The 24,730-nt window shown below is 42.8% G+C and overlaps 1 protein-coding gene across 4 annotated transcripts in view; it reads right to left on the bottom strand.

Moving 5' to 3' along the window:
- The window catches only part of PTPRO (protein tyrosine phosphatase receptor type O), a 1,358,825-nt gene that overhangs the window by 394,278 nt on the left and 939,817 nt on the right, over positions 1-24,730 (bottom strand). For all 4 annotated transcript variants that reach the window (XM_069628367.1, XM_069628366.1, XM_069628368.1 and 1 more), the window contains exon 11: positions 14,883-15,034. In XM_069628367.1, the coding sequence (XP_069484468.1) occupies positions 14,883-15,034 (152 nt within the window). The remainder of the gene's footprint in view (positions 1-14,882; positions 15,035-24,730) is intronic.

The raw sequence follows: 24,730 nt of genomic DNA, 5'->3' as shown, positions 1-24,730 counted from the left end.
TAGGAAGGGGAAAAAACAATTGAGTGGAGACATGGAAGATGTTTTAATTCTGAGCAATTTTTCCTGTTGTCGCGGGAATCAGCAAATCACCACTCTCCCCCAGGAATTTCTGTTATTGGAAATGATTACTGTGAAATTATTGCGGGAATAAGGAGTTAGAAAAAAAAGGTTTACCATCTGCAGTGGCTACATCTACTGTGCAGGGGGCAATGGGTGTTGGCTAACAAATGAATGGTGTGACATGACGAGTGGCCATGGCTACTAGGCCCAAAAGAAAGATATTGGTGCAACAAGTACAGAGGCCACAGCTAGTGAGACCTCAAGAAATTATGCGACATGTTCAGCCATGGCTAGTGGGCCCAAAAGAAAGATATTGGTGCAACAAGTACAGAGGCTGCATCAGAAGGCCGTGGCTCGAGGACTCTGAGGAAACAAACTAAGGTAAAGCAAAACCCTTGAAATTCAGTGAAAAACCCTTTGTTAAGAGAGTTAAGATGATCGGATTTAACACAACAAAACCCCAGAAATTGAGCACTTGCATGTCAATAAAGTCCACCTCGGAGAGGAAAATGCGCCACACGAACCAAACCGTGATAGGGAGTAATGGCCAGGAGAGGGCAGAGAGGAAAAAAAGCTATTTAGGGGAGTGGGCTGACCATGGAAAGAGGAGGGTGTAAGGATATTTGGCGTGTTACAGTACAGAGTACAGTAATACTGCACAAGTAGCACATTTTTTTGCAGCACCACCACCACAAGGGTGCGGTGCATTGCTATATGGGTTAGCAGATTAACAAGGAAAGACAGGCTATTCAGTCAAAAACGATTTTAACATATAAGATGCAAATCTATTTTTACAGTTAAAAGCACACGTGCTCATTTAAAAATGCACACTATTTTTCACCTGAAATGCCTATGGTGCGAGAGACACATTTGAAAATTAACAGCTAACCTATTAACCATTAACCTGACTAATAAAACCTTATTTAATATAACCCACTAATAAAATGTGTTCTCCACTGCAGAATTAGGCATACTCTGAAAACCATTTAAATGTGTGTGCAGATTTTTTTTCTCTTCTCTTCTCTGCCTGATTCACAGTAACTGCAGGAAGAAGGAAGTCAGATTTGCAACAATTGCAAATGTATAAGGAGGATGAGAGATGATGGATTTCATTGGGACACGTCATACAGAGGGCTGAGAGGAAAGTTTTAGTGGGCAGTATCAGGGAAAAAGACAGGCAGACATCTTTCTGCACTACTGGGGAGAAGACCTGGCTGTGGGGTCCTGACTGAATGCAGATTCCTGTGTCCTGCTGCAGTCGAGATTGGGGAGAGCTGAAAGAAAAACCTTTCCACTGGCTGAGGCATTCCTATCTGAAAAAGCTGAGAATTCCAGGCAATGACCCCGGCTTGAGAAGGCAAGCGTTCCTTTTTGCTGGAGTTAATCCAAGAGAGCCACATTCACAAAGAGAACAACTAAAAAGATAAGGTAATGAGAAGTGTGGGAGCTGAGTGTGTACGGTAATATGCAGTCAGTGTAGGATTCCTGTGCGTGTCTTAATCAAATACCAATGTTGCAATTTGAGTTCTGTTCTCCGCCACGCTCTTTGCAGTGTGTCATAGACAATGCTTTGACTGTACCATTTTATTTATTTCTGTAAAGAATGAGATCATGTCTAAATGCAGCTTTTATAATACAGAAAATATTTGAAAACAGACGGGTGTTTTATTTTCTATTTACCATTACAATGCCGATGATGTGGGGAGATTTTTAAACAGTGCAATGGTCATTTTAAGACAGATGTGTGCATGTCAGAATCAGTATGAATAATTGTGAGTGACTGTAGCATAGCTTGTTGGAGGTACATGAGCCAACGGGAAGAGAGACTCTCTGAACATAGCTCCCTACCGTATATAAGGTAGTGGAAATTACCACAAGACTACCACATATAGCTCTCTGTCGTAAATAAGTCAGTGAGTTCGCCCATGGTGGCACACCAACACTATCACTGGAAATGTGGTATTCCTAGAATGCAGGTCTGAGGTCTCTCTAGTGATCACACGAAAAATCTAAGCAAAGATAAGGGATTCTGGACATTGGGGCCACAAATAAAACAAGGGAATTATGCTCACCAAAATACCACCAACCACGCATACCAAATATGCAGGTCTGGGTGCTGAAATAATGCATGTCCATTGTATTATTGTTGCACATGGCCAAATCTGAATACAAAGAGTGATTATTGCTAAGTTATTTTTCGGCGGTAATAAAATACCGTCAGGCCCCAAATCTCCACAAAATACCCTACATATTTATGGTGCGTTGCAGGCCGGGAAAGTGATCATAGAGTACCTACTGGGCGTGGCAAGCGTGTCTCACACTGCCATTTGCACATTAAAGGGAACCCATTTTATAATAGCAGTGTGCCACTAAAAACGAATTTCAGAATGTCACAAAGGGAAACCACATTCTCAGATCTAGTGCAATATTTAGAGGCAAAGTTATTTGCACATGGGAATTGGTCTTCGAATAGCACGTTAGAATGGAGTAACCGCATTCAGGGTGAGGTGCAGAAAGAAAAACTAGACAATATTTTTGCAGAAGGCAGCATAATTCAGGTCTGCCTTACAAGATTATTGAATGCAGCCGATAAAAGTGCAGAGAAAGACTGTTTAATACGGCTATGCGGCAAAATATGGTTTATTTTAAACAAGTCCCTGCGAATGCAAGAGAATGATACTCAGCTAATTAACAGGTTAAAGACTGAATTAGATGGGGCAAGTAAAAATCAGGAAATGTTGAGAGCAGAATTGGATGTATGCCAAAAAGACATGCAATTAAAATGCAGAGACTTTGATACTCAGTTATCCAAAAGCAAGAAACAATTTGAAGATAGTGAGCAAGAATTGACACACTTAAAAGCCTTAGTGGATCACATTAGGCAGGATAAAGATGAGGTTGTTTCAGAAATGCAGATTTTACAAAAAGAACATTGTGAAAAAGAAGGTGATCTCCAGAGTGCAGAACAAGAAATGATTAAAATGATTCAAGAAAGAGACAAAAGAAATAAAGAGTTCAATGAATGCCAAATGCAAATGTGCGACATGCAGGAGGCGATTAATAAAATGAGCGATGAAAATAATTATTTGCAGAATGAAGCAACTAGACTCCTTAAAAAGTGTAAGGACTTAGAACAGCAAATGTGCATTCCCAGGTCCCAGGAGAGGCGGCAGGGTACCACATTCAATGGAGTGGAGGTGAATTCTAGCTCTGCCCAAAGAGCTAGTGCCCCAGTGACTGGGCCGGTGACTGAACTTGGTTGCAGCGCCCTTGGGGGATTTGATACTCCCATTGGGGGCAGCCACCAATCTCATACACCTGAAAACAGGATTGAATCACAAAATAGTGCAATTCCATGCATTGCAACAAGTAGCCCCATAAAAATAATGAAATCCATTAAAGCCCTGATCAAACCATTTAAAAAGGGAGGTGAATGCTGCATTGAGGATCACTTAGAAGCGGTACATGACATTTTTAAAGCACTCCAGATACCTAAGGAACAGTACAGACAATATTTTCATTTAACTTTAGATGCCCCGACGGCCAGCATCATAAGGGGATTAAATGAACAGCAGAATATGACATGGCTGGAGTTTGAAAAAGAAATTAGGCGTCATTTTTCTCCTTTTCAGTCATTGCAGGAGGCAAAGAAAGTCGCGTACACTATTACTGCTGGACCTAATACATCCCCTCGCCAATTTTTACAAGACTTAAAAAGAGCATTCTCTCGCTTTGATGTATCTTTTGACTCAAATTCCAATGAGTTTAAAACCGCATACTTCTATGGGCTACAGAAAGACATCATATCCCAATTGGTCCGTGAATTTGACCGTGACAAGTCCCCTGAATGGATTGTACATCAAAGCACCAAGCTATATGAGGTACTCTATTGTCAGGGTAGAGAAAGTGATAAAATGAAAGATACTAGGCCTAAATCTAAAGAACCCTCAGCCACAGTAATGGAAATCAGGTCAGCCAAAATGTCCCTTGAGTCTGATCAAAGCCAAGGTAAAAATAATGTGACACCTGAACAAAGGGGTAATCAACAAAGATCGCCATTTCCTGTACCAATGTTCCAAACACATGATCCTAGTAATAGAGAGAGCTACATCAGCCCTAGGTATTTAGGGGACAGACCCCGGGTACGATATCGGCCTGATATGGCAGGTATGAACAATAACAAGAGACAAAATCAAGATCAAAGAAATGATGGTCCCTACCAGTCATTGGGGACACAGAGTAGGTTTGATCCCAACACCATAATATATGGTAATCAGGATAGGCCCCGATATGTGGATCGATTTACTGATAATGGAAATCAACATAGGGGCCAGTACCCACAATCTGAGAGACAGGACATGAGGCAAAACGTGAACTACAGTCCACGCCAGTACAATGATTCCCCACCAGGGGACTATAATCAAAGGATGGGTGCAACCCGCTCCCCTCCACAAATGAATCAAGAGTTCAGAAACCATCCCAACCGGTATCAATCACCTGAGAGGTATCAGAATAGATCCAATCAGGGGGAAAACAACCAATATCGACCTAGGCCACAGAAAGAGGATCCTAGAGAGATGGAAAGGTTCCAGTGCCTTGAGGCCCAAGTGAAAATGTTAGCTGAGCAAATAGGAAAGCTCTATACAGCGCAAAAACAACCTTCCAAAGAGGGGGCTGATGGCCATAGCAATGACCGGGGGGCTTCCGAAAAGTGACTAAGTACTCATGATAATCGCAGTGCCAAAATGACAGATTGCTCTGATATAATTTTGCATGACAACTCTGAGGTGACTAATGGATTAAAAATGAAAGTACCAGTAAATGAAATTGTGATAGAAAGTGCAAATACTTCTAAAAAAGAGGTACGGTTTAACTTAGAGCTAAATAAAACAGTAAAGATTTGCACAAATGAAAAAGAAACATTAGGAATTCCAAAAGAACAAAAGGACAGATTTAAGAAAAATGACTCATGCATGGGGAATACCAGTGAACAGGGAGTAAGTGGGGATGCCATAGCTCCTTCCCTGGGCAAGCAAAACAATGACCAAACACAGACAGAAAAAGGAAATACTCACAAGGAGGGTACAAGTCAATCACCTGAAGAATTCCTTGAGCCACATATTCTTGAAGAGGCTGCAAGGGCTGGTATTACACTAAATGATCACAAATGCACAGAATTAAAAAATGACAAATTGCTGAATGATGTTGTTACACATGTTCAGTTGGAAGGTTGTAATGTGGTCTCTGATGTTACCCAGATGGATGGGCGAACAGTGGCCACACTCCAAAAAACTTCTGATCATGGAGAAATGAATAAAATATCTCGCACAGAAATGGGTAAAAAGGAGGGAAAAATGTCTTTTCATTTACCAATGTGCTTAGCCAAAAGTGAAAAAGACCTGAGAAAGGTGAGCCCTGAAATCAGTAAGAATTCACATTTCTTATGTGTATTAGAGGAAGTTGAGGACAGATATTATGCACCCATCACTGTAGAAGAAAAATGCCACACCTTCGCTATGATTGACACTGGCGCACAGGCCACAATTATGTCCAAGGAGCTGGTAAAGAGTATCAATGAAGGGAGGCCTCCACAGAGTCAGATCACAGTGAAGGCAAATCAAGGCCCAGTGCATAACTTTAATGGGGAGGAGGTGCCCATCATAGGTGTAACTGAGGTTGACATAAAAATAGGAAAGCACAGAATGAAACAAGAGGTATTGATCACATCTATTTGTGAAATTCCATTTCTGATGGGGACAGATTGCCTGAAAAGATTGTCTCCTCTCATAGATGGGGTGAATGGAGTGCTGTGGTCCTTAACCAAAAAACCATTGAGGCCTAAGAAACTAAAATCACAAAACAGCAATATAAAAGAATGTCACACCGTTGCCAAAACAAATGATGCTGTGGAGGTATATCTCCAGAATAGCTGCATACCTAGTGTCACTGTTATATTAATGTGTCAAGACAAAGATCAGAGCGACAATGAAAAACTACCTGTACAAATATACTTGGACCCAAGGAAAGATTGGCAGACTGCTATAGATGAGCACACATTACGTTTTTACTTAAAAGAGAATACATGCAAACAGAATATTGTTCCTAAAACAGATTCAGAAAAACACATTACCACTCTGGCAGAAATACACATGGAAGATGAGCAACCATGGGTTCACGTTGGTATAAATGATTATCTTAAAACAATAAAAGCCACTTTAGCGCTTGAACATGAAAGGAGTTTCATTAATGAGAAATTGTTGCAAAAAATTATGGAGAGGGAAGAAATCCCGAAATTTAGGATTAAAAACCAATATGTTTCTGGGTTGGACAGTCCAGACTTTGAAAACCGAATTGCAGGCAGATGCATGCTTAAAATTAGCATTGGGCAGAAAATAATTTACCATAATGTATGGATAGTGAGTGGAGCACAAAATGAATTTTACATGGGCAATGACATCATGCACAGAATGTGTATGGTGTTAGATTTCCTTAATCAAAAAATATGGTCACGCCTAGGTGGTCCGGCACCTGAATTTGAAGACAAAAGAAGGGCTTATCATTGTGCACAACTGGTTCCTTATGCAGTCGAATTACAAATGAGGAAAAATACTATTATTCCTGCATTTACAAAACAGTTTGCAATAACACTGAAATGCAAAAATGGACAGCAGATGAAAGGCTCTGATGCATTTGTATGCCTGAATGAATCCATAAAACAGCAAGGCCTGGATTATGAATACATTCCATTGGTAGACATTGGTGAGGGATCTGTAAAAATCATGGTAAATAATAAAGGTTGTCAGGATATTCATTTAGAGGAAAACTCCCCATTAGGAATGGCCATACAAAAATCACATTATACGGCAGATTTAAATAACATGGTGATTGGGAATATTCCTGAAAAATATGTAGATGCCAAGGGCGAGTTGCCAGAACACCTGGACTCTCAGCCCAAAGGAATATTTAAAATTCATTCTGTGTATCCTTATGATTCAAATGAGACAGTGTGCTGCCATCAAGAGGATTGCATAATATTTAATTTAAATGAAAATGAGACAGGAAATCAGCCCATTGAAGTGGAAGCTGATATGCCAAAATATTTAAAAGTGGCAGCTCTACAAAAAGACACAGCCACACAGTTAGAGGAAAGCGCTGAGATTCCTTTACCAGAAGAGTTTCCAGAATTTTCCAGAATGGTAGAAGAGCAGATCTCCTTAGCGGATGCATGTGACAGCGATGGGGATCGAAACGACCTGAGGAAAATATTTATGGAGTTTAAGGATGTATTTGCAAAAGATGCTTATGATTGTGGTTTAACTGATTTACATGTGGCCACACTACCAGAAGGTTGTAGCAGAAATCCAGTGTTTGTACGCCAGTATAGACTACCGCTGGCATGTTTAGAATCATTGGCAGAGATTATTAAAAATGTGGAATCACGGGGAATAATTAGGCCCATTCATAGCACATCCAATACGCCTATTTTAGGTGTGTTAAAGCCAAATGGTCAATGGCGGCTGTGTGCAGACTTAAGAGAGTTAAATAAAAGAGTACCAGTATCAAGATGGCCACTACCATTCATTGATCAGGGCCTAGCTCAGATACATGGTTCAAATGTATTTACCACGTTAGATCTCACATCTGGATATTGGTGTGTGCCATTGGCAGAGGAGATACAACACCTATTTTCCTTTACATTTGACAGGACTCAATATGCCTGGCTTAGAGCTCCGTTCGGGTACATCAATAGTGGGAGTGAATTTGGCATATTTTTGAGAAAGGCCATGCCGGATGCAGCGGAAAGAGGAACAATAGTTTATGTGGATGATGTCCTGATAAAAAATGAAAACCTTAAAAGCCATTTTGATGAAATAAGACATGTGCTTGGCCAATTGCAGAAAGCAGGCGCCAAAGTATCTTTACAAAAAGCACAATGGTGCAAGAAAAAAGTGAACTTTCTAGGGCATGAAGTGACTGAACATGGGCTAAATCCACAAAGGAAGAAAATAGAGGCCATACAAAGATTAAAAGATCCTAAAAATGTGAAAGGAGTAAAAAGTTTATTAGGGATGACAGGCTATAACAGAAAGTTCATTGAGAATTATGCAGAAATCACTCAATCATTGACTAAACTGCTTAAACTAAATACTCCCTGGAGATGGGAAAGAGAGCAGTCTGATGCAGTGGCTAGATTGAAGGAATGTCTTGTAAAGGCACCATGTTTAGCATACCCCATAAAGGACAGGGATTTCTTTATAGAAATAGGCTTTTCTGAACATTGTATGTCAGCAGTGTTATCACAAAAACACGATTTGAATCACAAAACCATTGCATATGCAAGTAAGGCATTTTCCCAAGTTGAAATGAAATTTAATGAATGTGAGAAGGCCCTATTAACCACTGTGTGGGCGCTACAACATTTCCACCCCATTGTTCAGGGAGAAAAGGTGATTATTGAAACAAATCATCAACCGTTGCAATTTTTAGAGAGTAAAAGAATTAGATCAGGCAATCTAGCGCAATCCAGAATCACTTCATGGACGCTGGCATTACAAGGTTTTCCCGTAGAAGTGAGATATGGACAAAATAAAAAGAGCCCAATTGCTCAAGGGTTAGCTGACTTACATGACTGTGCAGCTGAACAAATAACAAATGAAATGGATGTGGAAGCTAGTTTACAGGAATTTGAACAATCACCACACAAAGCTTTTGATGAAAAAACATGCAAGGATTTGCCAACTGTATATGTGGACGGTTGTGCTTTTCACATTGAAAATGACAATAATAAACAATTAGTGGCAGGAATAGGAAATGTCTGGTTGAAATGTGAAGGCGTTCCTAGTATAGGGATGAGGATTGGAGATAGGAGCAGTCAGGTGGCGGAATTGGCAGCCATCTATGAAGCAATTGCTACTGCAGTTGATAAAAAGTTCAGTGAAATTGTCCTGGTGACTGATTCTGACTATGCACGGAATAGCTTTGTGGAGTATTTGCCTGGTTGGAAAGCAAGAGGCATGGTTACATACAACAAAAAGCCACTTAAACATGGAAAAATGATACAAGCCATAGACAAATTGGTGTCAGAAAATAATTTAACAATATACTGGAGAAAAATTCGTGGGCATTTAAAAACACCAGGAGAGGATAAGGAGGGAAATGATAAGGCAGACCATCTGGCTAAGATTGGGGCTGTGATGGGAGAATTGCTACCTATTGATTATTTAATGGGTGAAATACAAATTGATGCAGTCACACGTTCTAAAGCACCAAAGGAGGTAGATCAACCGGTGGTGCAGTGGAGTCATGACACGCCAGACCAAGATTTGATTGAGGCACAAAAGAATGATCAAATTTTGGGAATCTATTATAATCATTTGATAGATCCTGAACAAAATCCTGTAACAGAAAAAGATTGTATGGGAAAAGAAGAGTTGAGGGTGTTATTAAAGAACAAAACACGAATTAGATTACAGGATGGGCTCATGATTAGAGAGTCCATAACAGGGCAAATACAGTGGGTAGTACCCCTTTCATTCAGAGGACTAATGCTACACCATGCACATGATGCCATAACTGCAGGCCATAGAGGTTCACAAAAAACATTAGAAATACTAAAAGATTATGCTTACTGGCCTCATATGTCCCAAGATGTGGAATTATATACTAGAGGATGTCTAGTATGCGCCCAATTTAAACCTGCTTCACCAATGCATAGAGCACCATTGATGAAAAGAGGCCTAACTCTCCCATGGTCAGATTTGCAAATAGACTATGTAGGTCCTTTAAAAAGGTCGAGCAGGGGACACCGTTATATTTTGAGTGTGGTATGTTTGATGTCAAAGTGGATTGCGTGCATTCCTGCACCAGATTGTAGTGCGCAAACAGCAGCCACATTGCTGGTGAACCATGTGTTCTCAAGGTTTGGGTTGCCGCAAAGAATTGAGTCAGACAGAGGAAGTCATTTCACAAGTACTCTAATGAGCAAGGTATGGCAAATACTAGGTGTGAAAAGGAAACTACATATCGCATATCGGGCGGCGTCTTCAGGTACAGTTGAAAGAAGCAATAGGTCTGTTGTGGATATTTTAAAGAAATTTGTGGCAGAAGCAGGTTCCAGCTGGGATTTACGTTTACCGTTGGTTCTGATGGCAATCAGGTCGACTCCTGCCAAAGCAACAGGTGTTAGCCCCCATGAGGTCTTGACAGGTAGGAAAATGGTGTTACCACAACACCTACTATACAGAACACATGAGCAAACTCTAGTGAGTGCATCCACGGTTCATGAATATATTGATGAACTGAGGAGGCATTTGCAACATGCATTTGCTTTTGTGCAGAGAAATCTGGAAAGGGCTGCTGACAGTGCTAAGTCATATTATGACAAAAAGACATCAGTAAAGGAATACAATGTAGGGGATCAGGAGTACAAGTTTCATTTTGGAAAAAGTAAACAGAAAAATTCTAAATTTCTAGCAGCCTGGCAGGGGCCATTTCGAATTATAGATAAGGTTTCTCCTGTAGTGTATAAAATTTTGAAAAATGAAGGTGAAACAGCAATAGAGCAGTTTGTCCATGTAAATCAAATCAAACCATGCCATCCCAGGCATGAGATCAGGCAGCTTGAGCATGTAGAAACAGATAGAGTCCCTTGAGAAAATAAATGGGTGTAATCAGGAGGCAGTGACAAAGAAGTTAAAAAAAGTTGATTGTTATGATGGCACATAAACACTGTAATATATGTAAAAATATATAATATAAATAAATAAATAAATAAATGCATGCACATATAATGGAAGCTCATGGTTGGTGTGCAGAGAGAAAGTGTATTAAATATTGAATGCTGTTTTATATGTGTTTGTTTTCTTTTAACTTGTGTTTAATTTCAGAAGAAAGAAAAAAAAAACGAAATATTTTTACCAAGCATGTTTTATTTTTGGCAAAAGGATGAAGTTAGTATTGTGCTATGTACTTAATCTGTTTATTTTCTATTTTGATTTAGACAATTAACATTATTTGGTCGGAGGTTCCGGGATCAGAGGCCACGGGAGACGATGGAGTCCTGGAGTCCCCTGGACGAAGACCAAAAGATGCCTGCCTCCAGGTGGAGGTGAAGACAAAATAACCGGAATGCCAAAAGAGATGACTACTGTGGATTCAAGATTGCCAAGATGAAAGAGTACTCGAATGAACCGAATAACATCGCTGGTCGGGACATACCAAAAGAGACAAAACAAAAGTTCCGGCATATGAAGTTCCACGTATTTATTATTTAAATTATTTATTTTAACTTGTTATATTACTTATTTGTTTTAGTTAGTTGTTTTATTTCATTATTTTTAATTGACTTGGAAAATTTAAACTTAAAGTAATGCCACTTCCACTGAGAAGGCAAATGTGGAACATTTTATGAACTGATGGACTCAGATGAAATGTTGATTGCAAATTTTCATTGATGCACATGAATATTCATTTTGTTGGATTGCTATATTGTAAAAAAAATAGAACAAGTTGTTTTTAGGAATTGGCTTGGATTATAGCCAAGTTCTAAAAACAAAAGGAGGGTATATGTAAGGATATTTGGCGTGTTACAGTACAGAGTACAGTAATACTGCACAAGTAGCACATTTTTTTGCAGCACCACCACCACAAGGGTGCGGTGCATTGCTATATGGGTTAGCAGATTAACAAGGAAAGACAGGCTATTCAGTCAAAAACGATTTTAACATATAAGATGCAAATCTATTTTTACAGTTAAAAGCACACGTGCTCATTTAAAAATGCACACTATTTTTCACCTGAAATGCCTATGGTGCGAGAGACACATTTGAAAATTAACAGCTAACCTATTAACCATTAACCTGACTAATAAAACCTTATTTAATATAACCCACTAATAAAATGTGTTCTCCACTGCAGAATTAGGCATACTCTGAAAACCATTTAAATGTGTGTGCAGATTTTTTTTCTCTTCTCTTCTCTGCCTGATTCACAGTAACTGCAGGAAGAAGGAAGTCAGATTTGCAACAATTGCAAATGTATAAGCGAAGCTATTGTTGAAGAGTAGGAGGATGAGAGATGATGGATTTCATTGGGACACGTCATACAGAGGGCTGAGAGGAAAGTTTTAGTGGGCAGTATCAGGGAAAAAGACAGGCAGACATCTTTCTGCACTACTGGGGAGAAGACCTGGCTGTGGGGTCCTGACTGAATGCAGATTCCTGTGTCCTGCTGCAGTCGAGATTGGGGAGAGCTGAAAGAAAAACCTTTCCACTGGCTGAGGCATTCCTATCTGAAAAAGCTGAGAATTCCAGGCAATGACCCCGGCTTGAGAAGGCAAGCGTTCCTTTTTGCTGGAGTTAATCCAAGAGAGCCACATTCACAAAGAGAACAACTAAAAAGATAAGGTAATGAGAAGTGTGGGAGCTGAGTGTGTACGGTAATATGCAGTCAGTGTAGGATTCCTGTGCGTGTCTTAATCAAATACCAATGTTGCAATTTGAGTTCTGTTCTCCGCCACGCTCTTTGCAGTGTGTCATAGACAATGCTTTGACTGTACCATTTTATTTATTTCTGTAAAGAATGAGATCGTGTCTAAATGCAGCTTTTATAATACAGAAAATATTTGAAAACAGACGGGTGTTTTATTTTCTATTTACCATTACAATGCCGATGATGTGGGGAGATTTTTAAACAGTGCAATGGTCATTTTAAGACAGATGTGTGCATGTCAGAATCAGTATGAATAATTGTGAGTGACTGTAGCATAGCTTGTTGGAGGTACATGAGCCAACGGGAAGAGAGACTCTCTGAACATAGCTCCCTACCGTATATAAGGTAGTGGAAATTACCACAAGACTACCACATATAGCTCTCTGTCGTAAATAAGTCAGTGAGTTCGCACATGGTGGCACACCAACACTATCACTGGAAATGTGGTATTCCTAGAATGCAGGTCTGAGGTCTCTCTAGTGATCACACGAAAAATCTAAGCAAAGATAAGGGATTCTGGACATTGGGGCCACAAATAAAACAAGGGAATTATGCTCACCAAAATACCACCAACCACGTATACCAAATATGCAGGTCTGGGTGCTGAAATAATGCATGTCCATTGTATTATTGTTGCACATGGCCAAATCTGAATACAAAGAGTGATTATTGCTAAGTTATTTTTCGGCGGTAATAAAATACCGTCAGGCCCCAAATCTCCACAAAATACCCTACAAGGGGGTACTTGGAGAGTAGCTGTGAGGACAGGGAAGAGTTTGGGATTTTTGAGCGTTATCAGGGGAATACCAGGGGAATCCACTGGCCATGGGTAGTTCAGTGCCGCTGTATGTGTAGTTCATTGCCATTATCAGACATCAGGACCATTAGAATCAGGAGAGACGGGTAAGAGGTGTAGGGCAAGGGTAATATGAATGTACCAAAAAGCACATGAAGTGCATGCCCTTGCCCACCAATGCTTGCACCTGGCTCAGTGTGCTATAGACCATTCGGCCACTACACATGATGGTCCAGCTGGAAGCCAATGTGAGAGGTAAGATGATAAAGTGGGGGAAGTGGAACCAGGCAATGTGAAACCAAAGCATTATGGGAAATGTGCACCATTAAGAAACGGAAACATGTGGCGATAGCGGGCAGAGATAAAGCTGGTAGTAGGAAAACACTTTAAAGGGGGAATGTAATGCTGCATGACTCCCTATTTAGTTGAGGATATTTTTCTTTTTTGAATAAAGGAAGAACATGCTGTTTCAGAACAATTTAGAAATGGTTTGGGAACAATTAACAACAAAAATACCTTCAGACGGAAAATGCAGTTTACATCTTATCCAGTCAATGTATGCTAATGCCATTTTCATGCAGAATAAACAGAGCAGAAGCTGACCATCATTCTTCATATACATTCTGTAATGGGTTCCTATGAGAGGAGTGGAACATGTTTTTGCATTGCTGTTAATGTGCTGTCGTCTTTTCATATGGATGGGTGTCTGATAGAGGTACCAGAGAAATAAAGCTTTGAGAGAGTTGATGATGGGCGGTTTAAAAATAAGTATGGGTGGAAAGAGAGGGATCACCGGAGATTCTCCATGGCAAAAGTAAAATGGGGATGCCCCTTATGGGGCGGGCAATTACAAATATGGGGTGGTTATGGTAACTCCCCTGTGGGATGGTTTGCCCTCAAGTGCAGCGCCTGAGAGCCTGAAGGTAAAAGAAGGCAGAAGTAAAAAAAAAAAAGGAGTAATGCAGGAGGGAAGAAAGGTGTACAGGGAGGGCATTGATGCCTGACCTTAGAACACCATACATTTGACAAGGGCGCAAGACGTTCACAAATCTAGTGGGGTGAGGGCGGGCCCTATGCAAAAAAGTGCAGCAACACAACGCATCACAGTAACATGACCCCGATATCCTAAATGTGTTCTTTTCTCAATCCAACCAATAGGTAACATCATCTGTTCTACATGGAGGCCCTTCATACTCAACTGTGTTATCAGCTCATTTCTTGTTGCATGACATTGTACACACAAATCTGCAACTGTCTACATTTTAAAAAGAGTCAGATCCACTCAAGGAAGAAAAGAGTATTTCCACTATTGTGAAATTCAAACCCATTGTGGGCTTCTTTTGGTACATTACTACAACCGAGTGTAATATCAGAATTCTTCGTATAGTAGAGTTATTGAGCAATATAATGGTAGACATTTCTGTGGTCTCCTGTAGAATCAAATGATCACATATACATGTGTGGAAGCACATATCGTTGGTACCATTTAATGTCTGAACAGTTAATTAGCATGTATTTTGATATAATAGAGGCTTACACTCTTTTTGATTTGTTTCTTTCCTTCTGCCACCACCAGCCAATGCAGCAGTCTAGAATGGGACAGATCCGTTACATCATCTCCGTACGTCCAGTTGACATATAGTAGATTATTTAATTGTTCTACAGAGGTGATTTCAGGGGACACAGGAGCTGAGCAGAAAGGAAAAGACACAAGTCAAGTGCTACAGTCATCCAGAACTCATCCAATATCAGTTTATGAACTTTACAATTTACAGTACGATGGAATTGCCAAGTAAGTCTTCCAAAAACAGTAAAGTTCTAAATGTTGTATCCTGCATCTATACACACTTTCCAGCTCCACCTCCCCTGCACAGCGCAGGCAGGTGGGGTTCTTGGTGTATAGCAGGTGCAAAACCAGTCTCCTAACACTACTGTGTAAATCTGCCCACGGCTGCACTTCCCCTAACATGCACACTCTGCAATTATGCATGCCCCTTCAATTTCAGAAAAGATTCACATCTTGGTGCTTTGAAACTGGGCTGTCGACTAAGCTATCCCCTGCATCCTAAGACCATAAGGGCCTCCTACTCCAACTCAAGAGTTTTCCTCATCTCCTCTACCCACCATGACCAATATAACTAAAGCAAAGTATATAATTACTAGTAATTTAATAGTGAGTTGGCATGTTGATTCTCTGGTAATGTGAGATGGCATGTTGATTATCTGGTAATGTCTTTGATAAGGGATCACAGCATCCATTTTAATGGTTAATGGCTGCTTTGTAAAATGATGCAGAGTTTACTTGAGAAAATGAAGTGGTAGAAGTACATCAAAGAACACTATTGCCCTTGAGTGAACCTAATATGTAGCTGTTTCTTCTCAAAGTCACCCAATTCCAGCCCTCATGCACTATCAGGAATCATCATTATTCTGAAGGTGTAGTTATCAAAACACTAAACTTAAACTGCAGCAGACCTACACACAAACATGTTATAATACACTGTTTATTTTAAAGGAGAGAAACCATAAAATCAGACTGTGAACATGCTCTTGTGTTGTGTCCAAGCCTCTGAATTCCCTCGTGGAAGTGGTTTATGATGCTCAAGTGAAAAGGGATTCTGAGGGAAGTGTGGAGAATCCGATAGGATTCCACCACAGGTAACCTGGTCTGGGACCCTTTGGATGTGACCAGGGAAAGGCAGGCGGTCTAAGATCCCAGCCCCGGGGGTGATGTATTGTGGAAGGGTCACATGGGGGAAGGGAATCAAACCAGGAAGGCTGTGAGGAACCCCTTTTTTAACTTTCCATGTAACCCATCCCTTCTGATGGCCTTTGCCAACCAAGGAATATAAGAAAATCCAATTTCCTTAAAAACGACTACATGTCCCAGAATTCCTCAGGGTCTGTGATAAGGAAGAGGGCTAATTAGGCATACAGATGTAAAGGACAGGAAAGCAGACGTAATAGCCTTTATCAGGGTCAGGCAATAAATATCCAGGGCCTGCACCCGATGCCAATTAACCCACCTGGGGGCATAAAAGGCTGCAGCAGGAAGGAGCAGGAGAAATAAGATGGAGCAGGAGGCGAATGTTCAGCAGTAGCAGCAGAAGAAGAAGCCAAGCACGAAGCTGGCAGTACACTAGGAAGAGGGACGCTAGAGCTAGTCCTGTGCTCACAATCCCTGTTTGGCTGTGGCTGCATTGGAGGAGACTGGGGGAAACTGGCAGTCTTTCCAGGTGTGCCTTATTGCTGTGAATGCAGAGCTCAAGCCGTGCGTTTACCAGACGAATGTGTGCAAGCAGAGGGAATCTGGAGAAAAGAAGACTCTCCATTATCAAGGCCAGATCAGAGACACCCGCACTGTGGAAGGGTGTGGGTTCCAAGAGAGCCTTTAGCAGCAATAGCAGAAGTATGAAAGTCAGATGTGGAAGCAGCCCGCAACTGTTGTGATTTAACAGTGGTGGGTGAAGCTCTGTGCTCCAAATCACTTGAAATGCCTTGCCAGTAACTGTAACCAGCATAATTCACACTCACCTAGAAGTTAAAGTGAGTGAAATTGTTTGCAGTTGTGGGAAGTCCTGTTTAACACAGTGAATTGTAGCGCATGCTTGTTCAGCATTAAGTAAAGCGTTTGCATAAGAAGACATCTTTCCATTTCCCTTTGTTGCATAACTGTAACGCTCACCTGATTCCCGTAGAGGCGCCGGTCTTGACTGGGCGTATACCGTATCTGCAAAGGTGATGTGTAACACACGGCTGGCTCTTTGGGCTGGACCTCTGTGCACTGTATGTCTGACTTGAAGGGTAAGATGTCTGCAGATAGAAAATATGGGATTAAGGAACTGGGTTATTGAATGTCTCTCTCTTCTTCCCTTTCTCTTCTCCTGTAGAACCCCAAAGGTTAACGCTCTCACCTTAGGTAAGTGAATGCCGTGCTCTCCATCTGCCTCGGGGCAGGGTGCTGTAACCAGTTTCTTCACTGGATAAGGGGAGCAGGCCTCTTGACTTCAGAGGACTGCTGTCCGTCGTTTACTGCACGAACGGTAAGTTTCGAGTAATTCTAATGTCTTTAAAGTCTTTAGTAATGATGTTTCTTGTTTTGCAGGGTTCCGGCGATGGCGGATGACGGGCTGAAGTGAGTTGAAGATGGAGCCCGTGTGATGAATAGAAGCGCCTGGAAGCACGTAAGTAAGCGCTTGTTGCCTGCTTCACGATGCGCTCTAACTGTCTTTTTATTTTGCAGGTACAAGTTCGGAGCGGCTGCAGGGTGCCGGAATACCCACTGGGTTAGATGTGGAAAGGAGTAATGGCACGTGAGTATTAAAGTTCCCCAATGTCTTTAAACGCACCTTGTTTTGTCTTTCAGATGCGGGATGCAGCGCCGAAGGCCTCCGGAGCGTGCAAAGAGTTGGTAAGCTTTTGTCTTTCAGATGCCGGAATGCAGTGTGAAGACCTCCGGAGCGCACGAAGAGTAGGTAAGCCTTTGTCTTTCAGATGCCGGAATGCAGCGCGAGGCGTTGGTGACAGCCGATGGACCAGGTAAGTGAAGAGCTGTCACTGAAGACCGTAATGCTAACCTGTTCTTTCTTGTCTTTATAGGTGTTGCTGAAGACTGGATTCAGGATGGTAAGCCTTTTTCCTTAGGCCCAGGATCAGATGCAGAAGACACGATGAGCGTTCTGCTGCAGAGGATGCAGAATAACGCAAAGCAAGATTCATCCATCGGGTGTGGTTTAAATAGCCTCCTGTAGTGCTTAGGTGTCTCCTTCCACAGCCACGCCTAGGTAAGAAAAGAGTTCCTGCTTTCCAGAAGAGTTCCAGTGTTCTGAATCTAGGGAGTGGCTCCTGCCCCACCCAACAGGAAAAGTAGTTCCAAACAGAAGAGGATCAGAGGCTCAACTGGCAGGTACGTAAGCGGGCATGGTCTGCTGCAGGTAAGTCCACCCAAGCATTATGAGCCCGGCGCTTCCAGCGCTGGGACTGGGCATATTTATGAGCCTGGTGCCACTGGCGCCAGGACTGGGTCCAAAAGGTCCCAATTGGGACTGGTTGGCACTCGAAACCTGGGTTATGGATCTGCTTCCAAGGGAGTTGGGAAAACCCTGACCTTTTGGAAGCAGAGATCATGACAGTACCCCCCCTCAAGGCCCCTCCCAAACCGGGCTTCTCCGGGGGTTTTGGCTTGTCAGGAAATGTTCGGTGAAATCTTTTGATTAGGCGAGGAGCGTGGACATATTCAGCAGGTTCCCAGGATCTCTCTTGGGGGCCGTAGCCTTTCCAGTCAATTAGGTAAAATAGTTTAGATTTGGAGATCTTGGAGTCCAGAATGCTTTTGACTTCAAACTCGAGTTCTCCATCAACTAGGATAGGTTTTGGAGATTTAGTTAGTCGGGTTTGAGGTTGCACGGGTTTTAATAGAGAGACGTGGAAGACCGGATGTATCTTCATGTGCGAGGGCAAGTCCAACTTGACCGCTACTGGGTTTACTATGGTAGTGATGGAATAGGGACCAAGGCATCTTGGGTTAAATGTGCGTGGCCCTTTTAGAGGTAGATATTTGGTGGATAACCAGACTTGATCCCCTACTTGATATTGAGGGGCTTCCTTCCGATGTTGATCTGCTCCTTTCTTGTATTGTTCTTTAGCCCTTTGAAGGTGAGAAACAGCTTCCTTAAAGGCTTGGGTGATTGTAGAATGCAGGTAGTCTACTGCTGGTGTTTCAAGATCTTGGAGGGGATCCAACTCCGAGGTTCGAGGGTGACTGCCGTACAAAAGAAAAAACAGGGTTTTCCCAGTTCCCGAATGGACAGAGTTATTGTAGGCATATTCGGCTATCCAAAGGATGTCTTTCCAAGTTTTTTTAGTTTGTTGCAGCATGCAGCGTAAATACTGTTCCAGAGTTTGATTGGTCCTCTCGGTTTGTCCGTCGGTCTGAGGGTGGTGACTGGTCGATAGTCTCACATCAATTTGAGCCGACCGACAGCAACTTCGCCAAAAATGAGAAATAAATTGACTACCTCGATCCGAAATTAGAACCGAAGGAAAACCGTGCAGTCGGACGATGTTTTCGAGAAATTCTCGGGCCAGAGTTGCTGCTGTTGGCAAGCCTTTGAGCGGAATGAAATGCGCCATCTTGGAGAATAAGTCCACGATTACTAGAATCGTATTGTATCCGGAGCATGGAGGTAGATCGGTGATGAAGTCCATAGAAAGCGTATGCCAAGGGCGAGGTGGGATGTCAACAGGGCGTAAGAGGCCTGCTGGTCTTTCCTTTTGACTCTTGTTTTGGGCGCATACTCCACAGGACATTATAAAGTCTCTGATATCTTTTTTCCAAGACGGCCACCAGAAGTAGCGCTTGATCTTTTCTGAGGTCTTGGCCATACCGGGATGTCCTTCCATTAAAGAATCGTGATAACAAGAGATTACTTTCTTCTGCAAATCTGTGCTGGGTAGGTATAATCGTTCTTGGAAATACAATAAGTTGTCCTTTACTGCAAAGTCCTTTCCCTGCAGATGCCAATTCTGTATGTCTGCTGGAGTTACAAGTTGCCTGGCCTTATCCTTAACTTCCTCTATGGATTCTGTGGCGATTACACCCAGAATTCTTTGTTCGGGAATGATTGGTACAGGTTTAGGGTTGATCAAGTGTTCTTCCACTCCCATCCGAGAAAGGGCATCAGCTTTACCGTTCTTTGTACCAGGTCGATAGGTAATTATGAAGTCAAACTCGGCAAAGAATAATGCCCAACGGAGTTGTCTAGATGATTGGGCTTTTGCGGTTTTCAAATATTGCAGGTTTCGGTGATCCGTAATCACAGTAACGGTGTGTCGGGCCCCCAGCAGATAATGCCGCCAAGCCTTAAAGGCAGACTTGATAGCCAGAAGTTCCTTGTCAGTAATCGTGTAATTGATTTCAGGAGGCGAGAATTTGCGGGACCAAAATGCCACGGGATGCAACTGATTGGTGCAGAGATAAATTTAGTCTTCAAATCCTGGAAAGCTTGTTCCGCCTCGGTAGACCATTCAAAACGTTTGTTTTTCTTTAACAAGGCAGTGATGGGCTGGACTATTCGAGAGAATTCGGGGATAAACCTGCGGTAAAAGTTAGCGAAGCCTAACATGCTTTGCACACCTTTTACGGAGGATGGTGATGGCCATTTGAGAACTGCATCGACCTTCTTTGAATCCATACGCACTCCGCCAGGTGATAATATGAATCCCAAGAATTCAACTTCAGTTACGTTGAAAACACATTTTTCCAATTTAGCGAAAAGTTTGTGTTGACGCAATCTTTCGAGGACCATTTTCATGTGTTTCCGATGTTCAGATTCCGATGAAGAATAAACGAGGATGTCGTCAATGTAAACAACAACACACACATCTATGAGCTCTCTGAGGACATCGTTCATAAAATATTGAAAGGCGGCCGGGGCATTGCAAAGTCCGAAGGGCATGACCTGATATTCAAATAGTCCATACTTGGTGCGGAAGGCCGTCTTCCATTCATCGCCCTCTTTTACTCATACCAAGTGGTAAGCTCCTCTAAGATCCAGCTTTGTATATATGCATGCTTTTCTGACTTGGTCCAGGAGTTCAGGGATCAAAGGTAACGGATATCTATTCTTAACGGTGATCTGGTTCAGGGAGCGATAATCTATACAAGTTCTAAGGTCTCCTTCCTTTTTTGGAACGAAGAACAAAGCTGAAGAAGCAGGGGACTTGGACGGACGAATAAACCCATTTGCCAGGTATTGATCCAGGTATTGTCGAAGGTGAAGGTTCTCAGGCTCAGTGAGGGCATAAATTCTACTACAAGGAGGAGTAGATCCAGGTATCAGGTCTATCTGGCAGTCATAAGACCTATGAGGAGGTAGAGAGTTAGCCTGATCCTTCCGGAAAACATCTTGGTATTCTAGGTATTCGGGAGGTAACTGGGGAGTCTCTGAAGAAATTGCTGCCAGTGCAACACCAGGTGGAGGGTGACAAGTAGAGCCACATTCTGGAAACTGGACCGTTCTTGCTCGCCAATCGATCAGAGGATTGTGTTTCTCTAACCAAGGTATTCCTAGAATAATCTGAAACTGAGGGGCCTTGATCACATCGAACACGATCTTCTCATGGTGTCCATCTTGACTTACTAGCGTCACCTCTTGAGTGGTATGCGTTACTGGCCCGGAGGCTATCTCCGTACCATCCACCGTAGTAATGACGTCCTTTATAGCCTTGGGACAAAGAGTTAGATTCATCCTCAAAACCATTTCATGATCCACATAATTGCCGATGGCACCGCTGTCGACGTAAGCTTCAATTGCATGTAATCGATCCGGATTATCAGGGCTAATGAGGACCATAGGTATCACGAAATGCGAGGTCACGGAACTGGTTTTCACGCTCGGCAAGAGGACCTCTATTCTTGTCGGGCGAGGTCGTTTCCCTGCTCAGAGTTTGTAACTTTGGTAACTGCAGCTCCTACTGCCTTCTTGGCAGGTTTCACCGGACAGTCTCGAAGAAAGTGCCCTGAGTATCCGCAATAGAGGCATAATTGCAACTGTTTTCTCCTTCCCCGCTCCTTTTGTGTTAGAGGACCTTTCAGACCCCCTATTTGCATGGGTTCCCCGGGGTCTACTCCTTTGGAAGGAGTTGGCGGTTTGGAAAATACTCGAGCATCAAACTTGGAACGATCGGCCTTCCTGTTCTGCAGTCTGTGATCTATTTGAACGACTAAGTCTATATAGTCCGAACAATCTTGTGGGGGATTCACTACTTGGGCTAACACATCTTTGAGCTCTCCACGTAGATCTCTATCAAACAGCGTAATCCTTTTGTCCTCAGGCCATTGAGTTTCCACTATCAGTCTGTTGAAAGACGCAATATAAGCCAAAAGGTCTTGATTACCTTGTCGCAACGAAAGAAGCTCATTGTCCAAGGCCTGCCCCTGTGAATGTCTTGCGAACAGTTTTTCCATACTGAGCTGAAAAGCTTGAAAATCATGGAGGACCGGATCATCTTGATTTACTAGAGGGATCGACCAGTCTGCCGCATTGCCACTAAGGTACGAAAGCACGAAAGCTACTTTAGCTTGATCAGTTGGAAAGGCTGCTGGCCGGCATAAGAAATGCAACCGGCACTGATTGATAAATACTGCAAACCTCTTTGGGTCACCAGAAAATCGTTCGGGCGGAGCCAGAGGTACATTCCCAGGTAGGTTGATCTGCACTGGATTCATAGAGGATGTAGAAGGAAGATTTCCCCCAGATGCGGGTAACGGGGTCTGTCCGGCTTGTGACTGTAGCAATTGTCTAGCTAGATCATCTGTTCGCTCCTTGGAAATAATCAGTTCCCTTCTTAGAGCGTTCGTTTCCTGACGGGCTGCATGCACTTCTGCCCTTAGTTCCCCAAGTAACTGGGCTAGCTGGTCGGTATCCGAGGTTTCCATAGCGCCTGGACGGGAGTTTTGTGGTAGGCTTTGCGTTCTGTAACGCTCACCTGATTCCTGTAGAGGCGCCGGTCTTGACTGGGCGTATCCCGTATCTGCAAAGGTGATGTGTAACACACGGCTGGCTCTTTGGGCTGGACCTCTGTGCACTGTATGTCTGACTTGAAGGGTAAGATGTCTGCAGATAGAAAATATGGGATTAAGGAACTGGGTTATTGAATGTCTCTCTCTTCTTCCCTTTCTCTTCTCCTGTAGAACCCCAAAGGTTAACGCTCTCACCTTAGGTAAGTGAACGCCGTGCTCTCCATCTGCCTCGGGGCAGGGTGCTGTAACCAGTTTCTTCACTGGATAAGGGGAGCAGGCCTCTTGACTTCAGAGGACTGCTGTCCGTCGTTTACTGCACGAACGGTAAGTTTCGAGTAATTCTAATGTCTTTAAAGTCTTTAGTAATGATGTTTCTTGTTTTGCAGGGTTCCGGCGATGGCGGATGACGGGCTGAAGTGAGTTGAAGATGGAGCCCGTGCGATGAATAGAAGCGCCTGGAAGCACGTAAGTAAGCGCTTGTTGCCTGCTTCACGATGCGCTCTAACTGTCTTTTTATTTTGCAGGTACAAGTTCGGAGCGGCTGCAGGGTGCCGGAATACCCACTGGGTTAGATGTGGAAAGGAGTAATGGCACGTGAGTATTAAAGTTCCCCAATGTCTTTAAACGCACCTTGTTTTGTCTTTCAGATGCGGGATGCAGCGCCGAAGGCCTCCGGAGCGTGCGAAGAGTTGGTAAGCTTTTGTCTTTCAGATGCCGGAATGCAGTGTGAAGACCTCCGGAGCGCACGAAGAGTAGGTTAGCCTTTGTCTTTCAGATGCCGGAATGCAGCGCGAGGCGTTGGTGACAGCCGATGGACCAGGTAAGTGAAGAGCTGTCACTGAAGACCGTAATGCTAACCTGTTCTTTCTTGTCTTTATAGGTGTTGCTGAAGACTGGATTCAGGATGGTAAGCCTTTTTCCTTAGGCCCAGGATCAGATGCAGAAGACACGATGAGCGTTCTGCTGCAGAGGATGCAGAATAACGCAAAGCAAGATTCATCCATCGGGTGTGGTTTAAATAGCCTCCTGTAGTGCTTAGGTGTCTCCTTCCACAGCCACGCCTAGGTAAGAAAAGAGTTCCTGCTTTCCAGAAGAGTTCCAGTGTTCTGAATCTAGGGAGTGGCTCCTGCCCCACCCAACAGGACAAGTAGTTCCAAACAGAAGAGGATCAGAGGCTCAACTGGCAGGCAAGTAAGCAGCATGGTCTGCTGCAGGTAAGTCCACCCAAGCATTATGAGCCCGGCGCTTCCAGCGCTGGGACTGGGCATATTTATGAGCCTGGTGCCACTGGCGCCAGGACTGGGTCCAAAAGGTCCCAATTGGGACTGGTTGGCACTCAGAACCTGGGTTATGGATCTGCTTCCAAGGGAGTTGGGAAAACCCTGACCTTTTGGAAGCAGAGATCATGACAATAACAGTCATTAACGGAGAAGTCGTGTGTCTCCTATTAAGTTGGAGAATGTTATCGGTAATGGTTTAAGAAGCAGTAGTCAACTTTCCCAAAGCATTAAAAGAACATTTCACATCAAGAAAGCTCACGTATAAGACACTGTTTCCCAGTACAGGTTAAAGCAGAACGCTTACTGAATTAAAGGGAACGCAAGTTTATAAGTTAAAGTTCATCATCAAAGGTAGATTGTGTGTACCTCAATCTGTTTCTGAAGGGAAACCTGACTCCTGTAACACTCAGAGCAAACGTTTAACAATTGTAGACATTGTCAAAGTCACGAACACTGTTGTTTTGAAGGTGTTGAAGATGTTACAAACCCAGAGTCTTCCGATATAAGGGTGACAATGTTATCCAAGGCTGAAAGAGTGGCAATACAGCTTTATATTGGAATATTGGATTAAGACCAAAGAGG

This window comes from Ambystoma mexicanum, chromosome 12 (assembly GCF_040938575.1).
Source record: "Ambystoma mexicanum isolate Mex_15411 chromosome 12, UKY_AmexF1_1, whole genome shotgun sequence".
Taxonomy (NCBI): domain Eukaryota; kingdom Metazoa; phylum Chordata; class Amphibia; order Caudata; family Ambystomatidae; genus Ambystoma; species Ambystoma mexicanum.
This window is presented reverse-complemented; position numbering and strand designations above follow the sequence as displayed.